Source organism: Chiloscyllium plagiosum, chromosome 1 (assembly GCF_004010195.1).
Source record: "Chiloscyllium plagiosum isolate BGI_BamShark_2017 chromosome 1, ASM401019v2, whole genome shotgun sequence".
Classification (NCBI taxonomy): domain Eukaryota; kingdom Metazoa; phylum Chordata; class Chondrichthyes; order Orectolobiformes; family Hemiscylliidae; genus Chiloscyllium; species Chiloscyllium plagiosum.
Window position 1 is genome coordinate 57,066,771 of NC_057710.1, and position 15,807 is coordinate 57,082,577.

The 15,807-nt window shown below is 39.2% G+C and overlaps 1 protein-coding gene across 4 annotated transcripts in view; it reads right to left on the reverse strand.

The window, feature by feature from the left end:
* Positions 1–721: 721 nt before the first annotated feature.
* The window catches only part of gba2 (glucosidase, beta (bile acid) 2), a 63,024-nt gene continuing 47,938 nt past the window's right edge, over positions 722–15,807 (reverse strand). For 3 of the 4 annotated variants that reach the window (XM_043687114.1, XM_043687103.1, XM_043687094.1), the window contains 5 exons: positions 15,191–15,297; positions 14,326–14,468; positions 11,285–11,400; positions 7,153–7,344; positions 722–1,925 (listed from right to left, as the gene is read on the reverse strand). In XM_043687114.1, coding sequence (XP_043543049.1) covers positions 1,743–1,925; positions 7,153–7,344; positions 11,285–11,400; positions 14,326–14,468; positions 15,191–15,297 — 741 coding nt within the window. In that variant the 3' untranslated portion in view covers positions 722–1,742. The remainder of the gene's footprint in view (positions 1,926–7,152; positions 7,345–11,284; positions 11,401–14,325; positions 14,469–15,190; positions 15,298–15,807) is intronic. The other variant, XM_043687123.1, reaches the window with a different exon arrangement.

Here is a 15,807-nt window from a genome sequence, read left to right on the forward strand (position 1 = left end):
TGCTGCGCTTTTCCAGCAACACATTTCCAGCTCTTGTTGGTGGAGGTTATATAAAAAAAGCCAACAGCACAACATCAAACACTGACAAGAAATCCAACAAGAAATGTAGATGAGTTAGAAAGGGGAACACAGAAAATTGCCATTTAGAATATGTTCAGAACAATAAAAGTGAACCAACATTTGGATAGGTTCGAGTTTGTTTTGTGTACTAGATTTAGAAAACAAGTCCAAGAAATGATCAAAACAAAAATAAATGTTTGTGAAACAGAGCAAGTTTTAGTGAAACCTCGATGGCTTTAAATATCAATGTATTATGAACTTGGTTTTCAGAAATTATGCTAAAACTAACATTGAAAATTCAGGGCATTAACCGAACATTCTTTCTATTGGTTGGCTGTATACTTTCAATATTTCTTTACTTCTAATCTTCAGAATTAGTTTTTCTGTATACAATATAGACCTTTGAAGATATATATTTTACTGCAGGGTTGATGTTAGATAGTTAGCCTACAGCATTTTTACCCCACATTCTACATTTCCTTTCTCCTCAAAATGGCCATTACTATGCACTAAAAAAGTGATTAGTTACATCTGTAATTTACTTTAATTCACACTGAAAATCAAGTTGCCCAATTGTAATACACAGTTGGGCACTCATTCAAAATGATATATTTGTAGTGTACTCAAATATATAGAAAAAAGTGACTAAAAGAAATTCATATATACACACAAAAATGTACAATTTATTATTTCATACATAGTAACCAGACCACGTTTGGTGTCAAAAATCCATTACATACCCAAATGAGTGTAGTTTAAAAACAAAAGATTAACACACAGTACTGCTTTGTTTAAAACTCTTCAGTTCAAAAGTAAGTTTAACCAGAAAAATTTGAAATGTCTGAGAAACATTTCAAATCAACATTTTCACAACTGTTTTGCAAAATTGCATTGATTTTCTAAATGATTGTTATTGATTGTATATACAAAGTGCAAATATACAATTTAGTGATCATCCATATTCATCCCAAACATTTCAATTTAGAATATGCCTTTGACTTCATAAAGCAAATCCTTCAGGAACTAAAATATAACATCTGGAATGAAGATATTAGGAAAGTTGTTTAATGATTGAACTATCTGAGCTAGAAATCATGAGTTTGAAATAAATCCAAGTGAAGTATTATCTTGACATTCTACAGCACCAGTGACCATATGCCTAAAAAAGGTTTCAATGTTTTGCTGTCAACTTTCAAAAACAGGAATGTGCTCTTTTTGTCTTCAAAAAAATGGCAAGGCTGCTTGAAAGGTTTAGGTTCAGCCTTGCATTGCATAATGAACATCATAAATTTAAGATGCTCATGTAGATCTGAAAACATAATATCAATTTTTGTTATTACTATTAATTTGCTGTTGAACTGTTTCAATCCGGTGCACATTTTTCAGGGCTTTAATATAAATTAAAGTTATAACGAAGTGTGCTTGATTAAATTTTTTAGGACATCGTTTGACATGAATGAAAAACAATTGATCTTGCATCTTCTCTTTAATGAGGAATATTTTTATAATTATTTTGCACACTTTGCATATTACTGTAATGCAATGAAGTAGTGGTATATTTGGAAAATAGTCAAAGCTCTAATTGATGCTAGGGTTTGGAGGTGCATTACTGACTAAAGAAAGTAAATGACAAATCTGAAGCTCACTCATCATTTACAAATATGAATGTCAGACAAGTCAAGTTACTCATGCATTTTGTCCAGTGCTAGCTGCATACTCCAAATGCTCAGAGGTCTCATATATGCCAATGAACGATAAATGTTCTTTTTGCAATAGGCTTCAGGTGTCTGAAAAGCCATGCCAAGTTGTTCCCATACTGTCCTGTATGTACCTTCTGCAGTCTTGAAACCTTCAGTGACAAGTCCCTGTGAATCCCCAGAGGAAAACAATTAATCTTTTAAATGAATCTTAAGTTAAACTATATTTCAAAAATGTTATAATGCAAACTAATGTACTCATAACCACTGCATAGGAATAAGCATGCAGGCACAGGAGGAGGAAGATAGATTTTGGGGAGCACATGCAAGGGTGGGTGTAAAATTGAGAAAGAGGTCAGGCAGAATTATTGGAAGTCGATAGCCTGAATTTAAAAGTATAGGTCCCTACTACAGCCACTAGGTAGCGCTTATGATGTATAGCAACTATGATAGATGTGATTCCAACCCTACAGATCTAGTTTTTTTGATAATTATCCTCTCCCTTTTCACCACTTTTGATGGTGTTCTCTGCACATTCATCCACTAATTTATCATTGCACATGCTACCCCAATAATTCTTCATTCCAGTATAGATTTTCCCAGATGAGATCAATCATTAATTCCTTACTTTTAAAGCAAATAAAGTTAAATGGTAAGTGACGTGCAGATTGGAAGTCAGTTCTGTAGAGCTTTGAAGTGGAGGTTTGAGTTTTCACAGTGATTTGTAGGTGCTTTGATAACAACAGATGATTGAGGCACCAGCACTAATCAGACAAAACCTAACATTTAGTTTAATGGGCAATTGCTGGAAAATAATGAGTATTGTTCAAATATAGTTGGCAGGATTATCCACACTGAAAAATGTGTTGCTGGAAAAGCACAGCAGGTCAGGCAGCATCCAAGGAGCAGGAGAATCGACGTTTCGGGCATAAGCCCTTCAGATTCCTGAAGATGCTTGACCAACACCAACTATCTACTTCAACAGCAGAAAATTTTCCCTTTAATTTCCATTTCCTTCGGTTTTGCTTTGGCTCCGTAGTGTTATACTTTGTTAATGTGCCCTTGATGTAATGGGCCTTCAATTTCACTCCACCTCGAGTTCAGCTCTTTGGTCTATATTTGCACCAAGGTTGTCATGAGGTCGGGAGCTGAGTGGCTCTGACAGAACTGAAACTAAGCATCAGTGAGCAGATTATTGCTAAGCAGTTATGTCTTCCATCACTTTGCTAATATAGAGAGATAAGCTCATAGAAGAGCAATTGACCGGCTTGGATTGATCCTGTTTTCTGTGCACAGGATACACCTGGACAATTTTCCACATTTTCAAACAGACGTTGGAGTTTTAGCAGTGCTGGAAATACTTGGCGAGAGGCTGAGCTTATTCTGGAGCACAAGTCATCAATGTTATTGCTGTAAAGTTGTGAGGTCTAATAGCCTTTGCAGTATCCAATGTTTTCAGAAATTTCTCAATATTCCTCAATATCATTAACAAATCAAAGTGGTTGAAGTTTGCACCTGTGTTGCTGGGACCTGAGGAGGTGATCGAGATAAAATAGCACTAGGTAGTCCTGGATAAAGATAGATGTAAACGTTTCAGCTGTGTGTTTTGCAGGAATGTGGTGAACTACCCCATTAAAATCAAGGATGGTGATATTTTGGAGCCTCCAATTCCTGATAGTGGTTTAATTGTTCATCACAATTTATAAACAGATGTCTCAAGACTGCAAATCTGATCACTTACCCTGGTCTATTGGGTGCTGCTGTTGTTTGGCATGCAAGCAGTCTTGTGTCGAAACTTCACCAGGTTGACATCTCAGGTTAGCATGCTCTCCGACATGCCTCATAGAACCAGCGTTGATCTCCAGATTTCATGGCAAAAGGTTAAGGGAGATGTGCAACGACGTTACAGACTGTGGTTTTGTACACTACCAGTATGGTTGATAGCACTGAACTTAAATGGATGCCCAGATTGGAGTTGCTAGATCTGTTTAAAATCTACCCCGTTTCACACAATGGGAGTGTCACATAACAATAATCGGTTTCCTTAATGTGAAGATGGAACTTTGTCTCCATAAGGAATGCATATGCATATCACTCCCACTGATTTTATGATGGGCTGATGATGGCAAGATAAAGTAGATTTTTCCCTCTTGTTGATCCCCTCATCACTTGCCATGAATCCAGTCCAACAGCTATGTCCTTTAGAACTCAGCCAGCCTGGTCACTAACTTTGCCACTGAAACACTAAACTCTCCCATCCAAGATACTTTCTGCACCCTTGCATATGGTAATCAGAAGGTTTCCTTCCCCTACGTTTGACTTGATGTTATGAGACTTCAGAGAATCCAGAGTCCAATGCTGAAGAATCTCAGGACAACTCCTTGCTGACTGTATATTACATTGACGCTGGTAGGTCAGAATATACCTGTATTATGGGAGTCATATTCTGAGGATCTTTGGTGAATTTCTGCAGTGCATCTTGTAGGTCAAGCTGCAACGGAGCATTGGTGGTGGAGGGAGTGTATGCGTGTGGTGCCAAATCATGCAGGTTACTTTGTCCAGGATGATGTCAAGCTTGAATGTTGTTGGAAATGCACTCATCCAAGCAAGTGGGGAGTACTCAATCACGCTCCTGACTTTGTGCTTTGTAGATGATCGACAGGCTTTGGGGAGTCAGGTGTTGATTGCCACAGTATTCCTTGTCTCGAACCTGCTCTTGTAGCCACTGTGTTTACGTGGCAGATAAGACGGAGTTTCTCATCAATGGTAACCCCACCCCAAAGATGTTAATAGTGAGGGAATTCAGTGATGGTAACACCACTGAATTTCAAGGGGCAGTGGTTAGATTGTCTCTTATTGGTGATAGTCATAGCTCGGCATTTGTGGTGTGAATGTTACTTGCCACTTGTTAGCCCAAGCCCGAATACTGTACAGTTCTTGTTGCATTTGGACATGGACTGCTTCAGTATCTGAGGAGTCACAAAAGGTGCTGAGCATTGTGCAGTCATCAAACATCCTACTTCTGACCTTAATGATGGAGGGAAGTTCATTGATGAAGCAGCTAGGACACTGCACTGAGGAACTCCTGCAGAGATGTCTTGAAGCCGAGATGACTGACGTCCAACAACCATAACCATTCTCCCATGTGCCAGGTATGACTCTAACCAGTGGAGAGTTTGCTCCCTGATACCCATTGATTTTAGTTTTCTTAGGACTCTTGATGTCAAGGGCTGTCACTCTCACCTCTGGAATTCAGCTCTTTTGTCTATGATTGAACCAAGGCTATAATGAGGTCAGGAGCAGAGTGGCTTTGATGAAACCCAAATTGGGCATCACCAAGCAGGTGCTGTTTGATAGCACTGTTGACGATATGTTCCATCACTTTACTGATGATCAAGAGAAGATTGATGGGGGCAGTAATTGGCTGGGTTGGATTTGACTTGCTTTTTATGTACAGGTCATACCTGGGCAATTTTCCACACTGCCAGATAAATGCCAGTGTTTCAACTGCACGGGAACAACTTGGCTAGGTGTGCTGCAAGTTCTTGAGAACAAGTCTTCAGTACTATTGCAAGAATGTTGACAGGACCAGTAGCTTTTTGTAGTATCCAGATGTCTCCAACTGTTTCCTGGTGTCACGTGGAGTGAATTGAATTGGCTGAAGACTGGTATCTGTAATGCTGGGGACCACTGGAGGCAGCTGAGATGAATGTTCCAATGGGCACTTCTAGCTTAAGACGGCTGTGAATGCTTCAACCTTTTCTTTTGTGCTGTGCTCTTACATCATTGAGGATGGGGTTATTTGCCTAGCCTCCTCCTCCTTCAGTGAGGTGTTTAATTATCCACCACCATTCACAATTGGATGTGACAGGCTTGCAGGGCTTAGATCTGATCTGTTGGTTATGGGATCGGTTAGCTCTTTCAATTACTCGCTGCTTATGCTGTTTTGTATGCAAGTACTCACGTTTGGTAGCTTCACTAGGTGTACACATCATTTTCAGGTATGCCTGATGCCACTCCTGGCATGCCCTCCTGCACTCTCCATTGAACCAAGATTGATCCCCTGGCTTGATGGTAATGGTTGAATAGGCATTTTCTGGGCAATGAGGTTAGATTGTGTTGGAGTACAATTCTGTTGTTGTTGATGGTCCACAGCGCCTCACAGATATCCAGTCCTGAGTTGCTAGATTTGTTCTAAGTTTGTCCAATTTAGAATGAATGGTGATTGCGGAACAGAACACGGTGGAAGTTATTCTCAGTACGATGATCAGACTTTGTCTCCACAAGGACTATGTGGTAGTCACTCTTACCAATACTGACATGAACAAATGCATCCACAGCTAGCAGATTGTTTTTTCTTTTTATTGGTTCCCTCATCATCTGCTGCGGAGCCAATTAGCAGCAATATCATTTAGGACCTCACCGGCTTGATCTGTAGTGCTGCTGCTAAACCACTCTTGGTGGTGGATGTCGAAATGCCCAATCCAAGAGTACAACTTTGCGCCCTTAGAGGAAGCACTGAGGGTGGAGCACTAAGTGTTGCTCAACATAGAGCAGTACGAATTCATTAGCTGAGAGAGGATGGTACGTGATAATCAGAAGGAGGTTTCCTTGCCCATGTTTAACTTGAAAGCAAGAGTCTTCATGGGGTCCAGAATCAATGTTGAGGACTCCCAGGGCAACTCCCTCCCAACTGTACATCACTGTGACGCCACTTCTGCTGGGTCTGTCCTGCATATCCATCTTGTCTTGGGACAAGACATATCCATCGGGGACAGTGATGGTGGTATCTGGGACATTGCCTGTAAGGTATGGATTCCACAAGTATGGCTGTTGCTTGACTAGTCTGAGACAGTTCTCCTAGTTTTGTAAGAGCCCCCAGATGTTAGTAAAGATGACTTTGCAAGGTCGACAGGGCTGTTTCTGTCAGTGTTTTTTCTAGTGTCTCGGTCAACATCAGGTGATCAGTCTGGTTTCATTTCTTTGAGACTTTGTAGCAATCAGTACAACTGGATGGTTTGCTAGGATGAAGGGCTTTTACCCGAAACGTCGATTTTCCTGGTCCTCGAATGCTGCCTGATCTGTTGTGCTTTTCCAGCATCACACTCTTGACTCTGATCTCCAGAATCTGCAGTCCTCACTTTCGCCCATTTCAAAGAGAGTCAACCACGTTGCTGTGGGTCTGAAGTCACATGTTGGCCAGACAAGGCGAGGATGGCATATTTAATACTCTAAAAAGACACTAGTGAACCAGATGGGTTTTTATGATAATCAACCATCAATTTTATAGACCTGTATAAGGTCACCCCTCAACTTATGTTCCAGTGGAAAAACATCCCACCATTGAGTTATAACTCAGTCTCCAGTACCGGAAACATCTTTCTTACTAACTCACCTCTTGTATCATGGTGGCAGCCAGACCATAGACTACCCCAATCCAAACCTCATCTGATTGGACACTGGATGTGTCTATTGTACCATTGGGTCTCATTCCATTTACTGCACCCATAGTCCCATTGGCAAAACTCATTACATTCAAGTCGAAGATTGTCTTTAGTGCTGATAAAACATGAGCTTTTGGAAATACCTGTAAATATTAAATAACACTCTTATTTTAGCAGCATAATGTGATATACACATACACATTACATATTTATCAATTTTCAACTATTTCTGCATACAATATAGCACCACCACAGGGCAAACAAGAAATTCAGCCTTATGCCTCTGAAACCTCTTCCACGATTTTCCAAATTGATGTGAAACAATCTTGTTTATCAATTATTTTTCAAGCAAGAAAATGCTTCATCTCACCTCACCAGATAAACAAACCATAGCCTAAAACTAAACCATCCAGCAAATTTCAGGTGTAAGTTTACTGTGTCGATACAGTCCCACTGTCCAATTATTTAAGGAAACAGTTGGAATAGAATTACAGACTGAACGCACACAATAATCTTGAGTAAATGCATTAATTTCACAATACTACTATGCTATACAGAACAGACACTTTTTAGGGTTAATCTGTTTGATCTAAATTTCTTGATTTTAGCCACACATAGGCAATTAAAATGTGATCCCCTTAAACGAGAAAAGGATTAGAAAATGGAACAATAATATAGCCAAGGCTCCTGCTCCTGATACTGAATAGAGATCCAATTTAGAAAATACATGAATCTTAGGACAGGACATGAAAAAGATCAGGCTTAAGTGAGAGTCTTAGGCTTAGATAATTTCTATTCATGGCTTATACTTCAAGAATTGTTTAGATTAGATGTCTACTGGCACCCAAAGGTGTTTCCAGAAATGAAATTGCAGTGGAGGGGGACAAAAAAAAAAGACTTGAAATAATTTTCTGAGCTTTACAAACATTGATAACAGTATTTAACAATTTTTACAAGTTGCAGGTAAATGAAGCAGAGGGGCAGGATGAGCTATATTTTCACATTATAGGTTGTAATCAAGCTAGGGCCATTATTTATCAGAAAGTACAAAATTAAGTTTTATCGGCAATGATTGCCATTGATGTTGTAATTGTTTCTTCAACAGGCATCTTGCAAGGATGATGCAACATTCAAGTAATCTACTTGAAACTATGTCCAGACTTCGCAGACTTTTGAAAAATAAAAATTAGAATAAAGAGTAGAAATATTCCTACTAGCCTTCCTTTCTTCCTAGGAAATGGTCCAGGACCATTTCCTAAGAGCTTGACAGCAAGATGCACAGATTTACACAATGCTGGTATTCCACCAGCATTGTGTAAACCCTGCACATTACTTTTTCTAAATGGCTTCATTATCACCGTGTATGTGACCCATAACATTGTAGAATTTTTACTAAAAATATACTTTCATGGAATATCCATGCTGAAAAGGCCAACATTTATGGTCAATCAACAATTGCCCTTGAGAAGGTAGAGATTAGCTACCTTATTAAACTGCTGTAGAACATACTTCCCTAACAGCAGTGTGGATGTAATTCCATGATTTAGCCCCAGTGATAGCAAAGGAAATGAAACCAAACTTCCAAATCAGGATGGTGTATGGCTCGGAACCTATAAGTCATGGTATACCCATGCATCTGCTGCCCTTACCATTCTAGGTTGTGTGGATCACAAGTTTAGAAAGTGCTGATGAGGGAGCCTTGAGTGAGTTTCTGCAGTGCGTCTTGTGGCAGACCAGGGGATCTAACATTAATTTTTAGATCCTCTTTGGGCACAGGATGGGTGCTAGAGGATTAGAAGACAGTTCATGTGAAACCATTATTCAAAAATGAGTAATGGGAAAAACTAGGAAACTACAGGCCATCAAGTCTACCATTTGTGGTAGGGAAATTATTGGGGGACAAACAATCTGAGGGACAGAGTTAATCTCTTCTATGGGAGAAGGATTAATCAAGGATAATCACCTAGGCTTTGCAGCAGGCAGATCTTTTCTAACTTTTCTTTATTCATTCACAGGATGACGGTGTTGCTGGTTAGGCAGCATTTATTACCCATCTCTAATTGCCTAGAGGCCAGTTAAGAGTTAATCACATTGCTGTGGGTCAGGAATCACATATAGGTAAGGACCAGGTAAGGATGGCATTTTAGAAAAATACAGTGCAGAACAGGCCCTTGAACCCTCTATGTTGCGCTGACCTGTGAACTATTCTCAGCTCGTCCCCCTACACTATCCCAAAATCATTCATGTGCTTATTTAAGGATTGTTTAAATCTCCCTAATGTGGCTGAGTTGACTACATTAGCAGGTACGGCATTCCACGCCCTTACCACTCGCTGCGTCTGTCTTAAATCTATCACCCCTCAATTTGTAGTTATGCCCTCTCATACAAGCAGACGTCATTATCCTAGGAAAAAGTCTTTCTCTGTCTATCCTATCTAATCCTCTGATCATCTTGTATGTCTCAATCAAATCCCCCCTTAGCCTTCTTCCTTTCAATGAAAACAGACCCACGTCTCTCAGCCTTTCCTCATAAGGCCTTCCCTCCAGACCAGGCAACATTCTCTACACCTTTTCCAATGCTTCCACATCCTTTCTGTAATGGGGCGACCAGAACTGTACACAATATTCCAAGTGTGGCCACACCAGCATTTTGTATAGTTGCAGCATGATATTGCGGTTCTGGAACTCAATCACTCTACCAATGAAACCTAACATACCGTATGCCTTCTTAACCTGGGGGCAGTGAACCAGATAGCTTGCTGGCAATCAACAATTCATGGTCATCATTCGATTCTTAAATCCACATAATTTATTGAACTCAAATTCCACCACCTGCCAAACTGGGATTTGAACTAGAGTCCCCAGAATGTTATCTTGCTCTCTGAATTAACAGTCCAGTGATAAAACCATTAGGCCTTCACCTCCCCTAATAGATTTGATTGAATTTTACGGCGGTAATAAGGTGTGTAGTGCAGTTGATGTAGTCTACATGGACTTCAGTATGGCTTTTGACACGATCATGCATGGCATGCTGGTTGAGAAGTGAAGAGCCCAAGGGATCCAGGGCAAATTGGCAAACTGAATCCAAAATTTGCTTAGTAACAGGAAGCAGAGGGTGATGTTTGGAGGCATATTTGCAACTGGAAACCTACGTTCACAGGATTTGGTGCTGAATCCCCCTATGTTTGTTGTGTCCATTAATGATGTAGACATGAATGTCAGAGGTATGATCAGCAAGTTTGCAGATGACACACTGACAATGTGGTAAATAGTGAGAAGGAAAACCTTAGATTCCAGGACAATATTGACAGACTGTTCAGATGGGCTGAACAGTAAGCAAGTAGATTTTGGGCAAGACCAGAATATATGTGACCCGATTCCTAATGGCGATAAATCCACCAGAATTAACATACATGGGTTAGACAGAATTTTCTAATTTAAAAAGGAGTTTGTAGCATATGCTAGAGGCTTCATAATTCAATCCCCTCTGATTTGGCTAGAAGTGATGGCTAAGGGCTCATTTCAGTGCCTCTTTCCAATCCTTCCTAAGCACATATGTCCCAAGCCAAACTCCTAGTTTTCATGTTTCACCTGGAAGAGAAAACAACTCTATACAATAGATAAATGAGATTTTAAAATTGTTAGGCTAGAAAGAGAAAAGAGAAAAAGTAAACTTCCCAGCTGGTAGAGAAGCCCACAAGGGGAACATTTGTAAAATTATTGTAAGGCTGTTCAGGCATGACAGCAATAAGCATTTCACACAAAAAAAAGTGGGATTCTAGAATGTATCCTAAAAGACTCCATGAAAATTTCAGACAAGAGGTAGATATTTGTGGGACAAGGGTGTGAAGGGTTACAAGAAGGAAAAGCACAAGTACTTTAAGTCTTAAGCCTTTAAGTCTACTACATCATTCAATAATGTCATAGCCGATCTAGTTGTGATCTTAGCTTCACTTTCCTGTCTGCCCCCGTAACTCCTGACTTCCCTGACAATCAAAAGTCTACTCAAATGTAGTAAGAATTTTGGCCACACCACTCAATCCTTCAAATATATACAATTATCAAAAACATTTAATAGAATTACCTCGTATTCACCTTCTCCAAGGCCACATGCTCTCACAAACCACTGCCCAGCACACTGGTCTGACATCACACTATTTGCATAGCATTTCTTACTACTGTCATAATTGTAGTACTTCCCTGCAAAATTAGCAGAATGGCATATTCAATAGGTTGCTAAAATTCAAAACATTGCTGACGGCAGACAAGTCAGAACATGCATCTTCATGATATTAATAAAGCCCCTCAGGACTAGAACAACAAGCTTCACGAAGTCACATGTATTTTTCCACACAATGTAATGTTCATGTGCATCGCCCATCCATTTAAGTGGATCGACCAAGTGGTTGTAACCACAACAGAGGGAAAAAAAACTTAAAACATTGCAACAAAATAGACAAAAATGTGACGCTTTTCATCCTGTAATCAATCATCAGAACGAGGATGCAAGAAACAGACTTGGAAAACAGATGGAAGAGTGCTGATTTATTGAGCAAATTACTGGCATGGAGTTGTAGCTAGAACAGTTAACTGCCAATCTTATGTCTCAGAACTGACAGCAGATTTGGATTGGTCAGGGTGTTGCAGTAGGAACTGGCAGTCTCGTTGCACTTTTTTCATAGGTAGGCAATGTGCATATGTATCCTTTTGCATAAGCTGGCTTCACAACATTTTTAAGGAATGAGGAAAGCCCTATTCAAAAGCAGTGAACTTTAACAAATCAGGATTTTGCTTGCAATGTAAAGCAAGATTAATAGCTTTTGAAAACTGAGGTTTTAACTTCAATGTTGCTGTTATGAATTCTGAACTGAAATTTGATACTGATGTAGACGTACTATTGAAAACTCTGGTTATGCTGACAAGACCAATGATGGTTTGGCTGTAACGGGATGGGGGTAAGAAATCAATTTATCTTTTTTTTGTAATTTAAAGCTACAAAGCCAACATTATTGAGAATAATTCAAATCTGGACTCTTTTGCTTTCAATTTTACTTGTATCTTTCCTCGTCGTTGTACTATGTATTATTCTTCACAGAACACACACTGGAAATTTTCTATTCTGTGTTGCCCTTAATTTTAAAACTGCAAAACATCCCAGCATACTTCAAAGGAACATAATCAAAACAAGATCTTGTATGCAATAGCTTCTAATACACACGAATACACAGAGAGCCTGACTGATTATCTTAAATTGATTTCTAGTGTAACTTTGTAACAGACTTCAGATATTTAATAAACTATTTCCAATATCAGAATTGCATCCAATAGTGAATGCATTTTGTGGCTTACAAGCACAGGCTGATTCAGCACAAATAGGGCAGCATGGTGGCTCAGCAGTTAGCACTGTTGCCTAACAGCACCAGGAACCTGGGTTCGATTCCTGCCTTGGGTGACTGTCTGTATTGAGTTTGCACATTCTCCCCGTGTCTGTGTGGGTTTGCTCTGGGTGCTCCGGTTTCCTCCCATTTCCAAAGATGAGCAGGTTGGGTGAATTGGCCAGGCTAAATTGCCCATGGCGCTGGGTGCATTAGACAGAGGGAAATGGGTCTGGGTGAGTTGCTCTTCGGAGGGTCGGTGTGGACTTGTTGGGCTGAAGGGCCTGTTTCCACACCGTAGGGAATCTAACCTAATGAATCTAATTGGCCTTCTGTCTGCTGCAAATGATCAACTGGATGTGCTGTTTTTGTACAGTCCACTAGTCATTGGGATGTATGACCTACTTACATCACACCTCAAACTACTGAAAACTCCTCACAATAGTTAGTACCCAAAAAGAGATTAACACAAAATGCACATATTAAATAAATGGCTCCCTCATACATATAGACAAAGAGCAGAAATAGGCCATTTGGCTTGCTGAGCCTCTCCACCATTTATTAAGATAATGGCTCATCTCCAGTCCAGATTCCTGCTGATGCTAATAACTTTTCACCCCCTTGTATTCCAAGAATCTATCCATCTCAGGGTTAAAAAAGGTTAGAAGGGTGTGTTGCTCAGAAAGGAGAACCTGATTAATCAGTACTTTTAAAGCAGCAAATCGAAAACTGGTGACACAAAGAATGAGGATTCCCAACACAGCACATCTTCATTGAAGCTTAGTGATTAAACATTTTATTTTTTAGCAATCATTTTCTTAAAAGTTAATTGACAGAAAAATGTGAATTTGAGACATGTGAAATTGCTCATTTTGAGAGGGAACAAAAAAAGTATTTTTCAACGGAGAAAAAAACTGCAGAAAGCTGCAACACCAAAAGGGGCTTGGGGTACTTGTGCATGAAGCAAAACTAGTACACAAATACACAGTAATTAGGAAGGCTAATGGAATGTTGGCCCTTATTTCAAGGGAGTTGGAATACAAGAATAGAGAAGTCTTGCTGCAACTGTACAAGGTGTTGGTGAGATGACATCTAGAACTGAGAGCAGTTTTGGTCCCCTTAGTTAAGGAAGGGGCTTTCATTGCAGGCAGTTCTGCTGGATATCTCCAGTATGGAGGGATTGTCTGATGATCAAAGGCTAAGGAAGTTGGAGCTCCACTTGCTGGAGTTTAGAAAAATGACAGGATCTCTCATTGCAACAGTTACGATTCTTGAGGAACTTGACAGGGTAAATGTTTCCCCTCATTGGAGGCTCCAGGATCAGAAGGCATCGTCTCAGAATAAAAGGGATATCAATTTAAGATTGAGATGAGGAGTAATCTCTTCTCTCAAAGGGTTGTGTGCCTTTAGAACATCCTGCCACTAACAGCTGTGGGGACAGAGTCCTTGTGGATATTTAAGGTTGAGAGAGATATATTCTTGATCAGAAGGGGAATCAAGTTATACAGAGAAATACACGTGAGAAGTGTTGGATGGCACAGCAGACTCGAGGGGCTAAATGGCCTAGCCGTGTTTCTATTTCGTATGGTCTTAAGGGAAATCCCTTCTTCTCCACAAGATGTGGAGTTTTATCTATTCTAGTTAACAGGCTAGGAAAGAATTATTCTAGTTCAAGTGTTTTTTTTCCCAGTAATATTTTTAATCAGTGCTAATATTAAATGTGATAGCTAAATTCAGGAATAAGGCTTACCATTCCATAAGATCCTCTCAAAAGCTTCTTTTCCTTTTTCTAGTATGTCTCTGTATTTTTTGTATTCTTCTTCTTCTTTAAGTATCTCAGCCATCTTGCACATAATACACACAGATGCTAACCATAGCCCACCACAGTAGGCACTGCAATTTATACAAAGAAAACAGAATTAATTTGAACAGTCGATACACATCAGCTTTGCAGAACTAACCAACAACACTCCTCATAGTTTCAGTCAAAATGAATGTTACTTGTGAAACTACTAAAAGGCAGACTTTAAACAAAGTTGTTTATTTTAGAACCATCTTCTCTCCTCTCCCATTCCCTCACTGCAAGTGAAGGAGCTGTGTGATGTTAGGACGTGATGAGACTGCACAACGATTATAATAGTTCAACATTTCGAGTCACACTTTCACAGTTCCTGGTGATACACTGTGGCATACAATACAAAAACAGGACAGTAACTGAAGTACACTAACGAACATATTGTAAATACTAATGTTCCATTCATGATCTGAGGGACTTGAAACACAGGTCAGATTTTGACTAAACGGGCAAGAGGGTATCAGCGGAAATGTCAGCCCCAGTAGCCATTTTAAGCATCTTAATGTCAAATACTGTTTGATTATGCTCCTTTGAAGTAGACTAGGGTATTTCGATTTATTAAAATTAAGAGCAGTTATAGAATAGAAGATTTCCTGTATATGTTCTTAGAAGATTTCCTGTATGTTCTTTGAAGAATAACGCATAGCACAATGAAGACGAAAGAGACAAGTAAAGTTGAAAGCAAAAAGAGCAGATTTGAATTGCTCTCAATAAAATTGGCTTGTACCTTTAAATAAAAAGAGAGGGGTGGATTTCTTACCTAGGTCCCGTTACAGCCCAACCATCATAAGTCTGGTCAGCATAACCAGAGTTTTCAATAAGTCCATCTCCATCAGTATCAAACTTCAGTTCAGAATCCATGACAGCCTAAAAACAGTATTGAAGTTACAAACTCCGTTTTCATCAGTTATTAATCTTGCTTTAAATTCCATACAAACGTTCAAACAAACAAATTCAGATTGTTAAAGTTCACCTCTTTTGATGTTGGGTTTTCCTCACTCCTTAAAAATACGGTGAAACAAGATGACCTACCAGCTTTACAAAAGGCAATTATTTGAATACAGTGCGAAAAGCAGTGAATAAACTTCATTCAGCTCATTAAGCTTCCCAAAATTTACATATTATTTTACTATAGTTTTTTCTTCTAAATCATCTATCAATTCTATTTAAGGAATACTTGCTTATTCCCTAATGCTGAAACACAAGTGAAATCCTAATTTTGTTAAACATCTATTGAAACTTCTTCAGTACTTCAATATTTGAGAAACATGAATTATAAATAACCTGCAATAAGCAATTCAGTATTTTTGATCTGTAATGTTCTCTCAAAAAAAAAGAGTTGGAAAGAAATTTTGTCAACGATACAATCTTACCAAA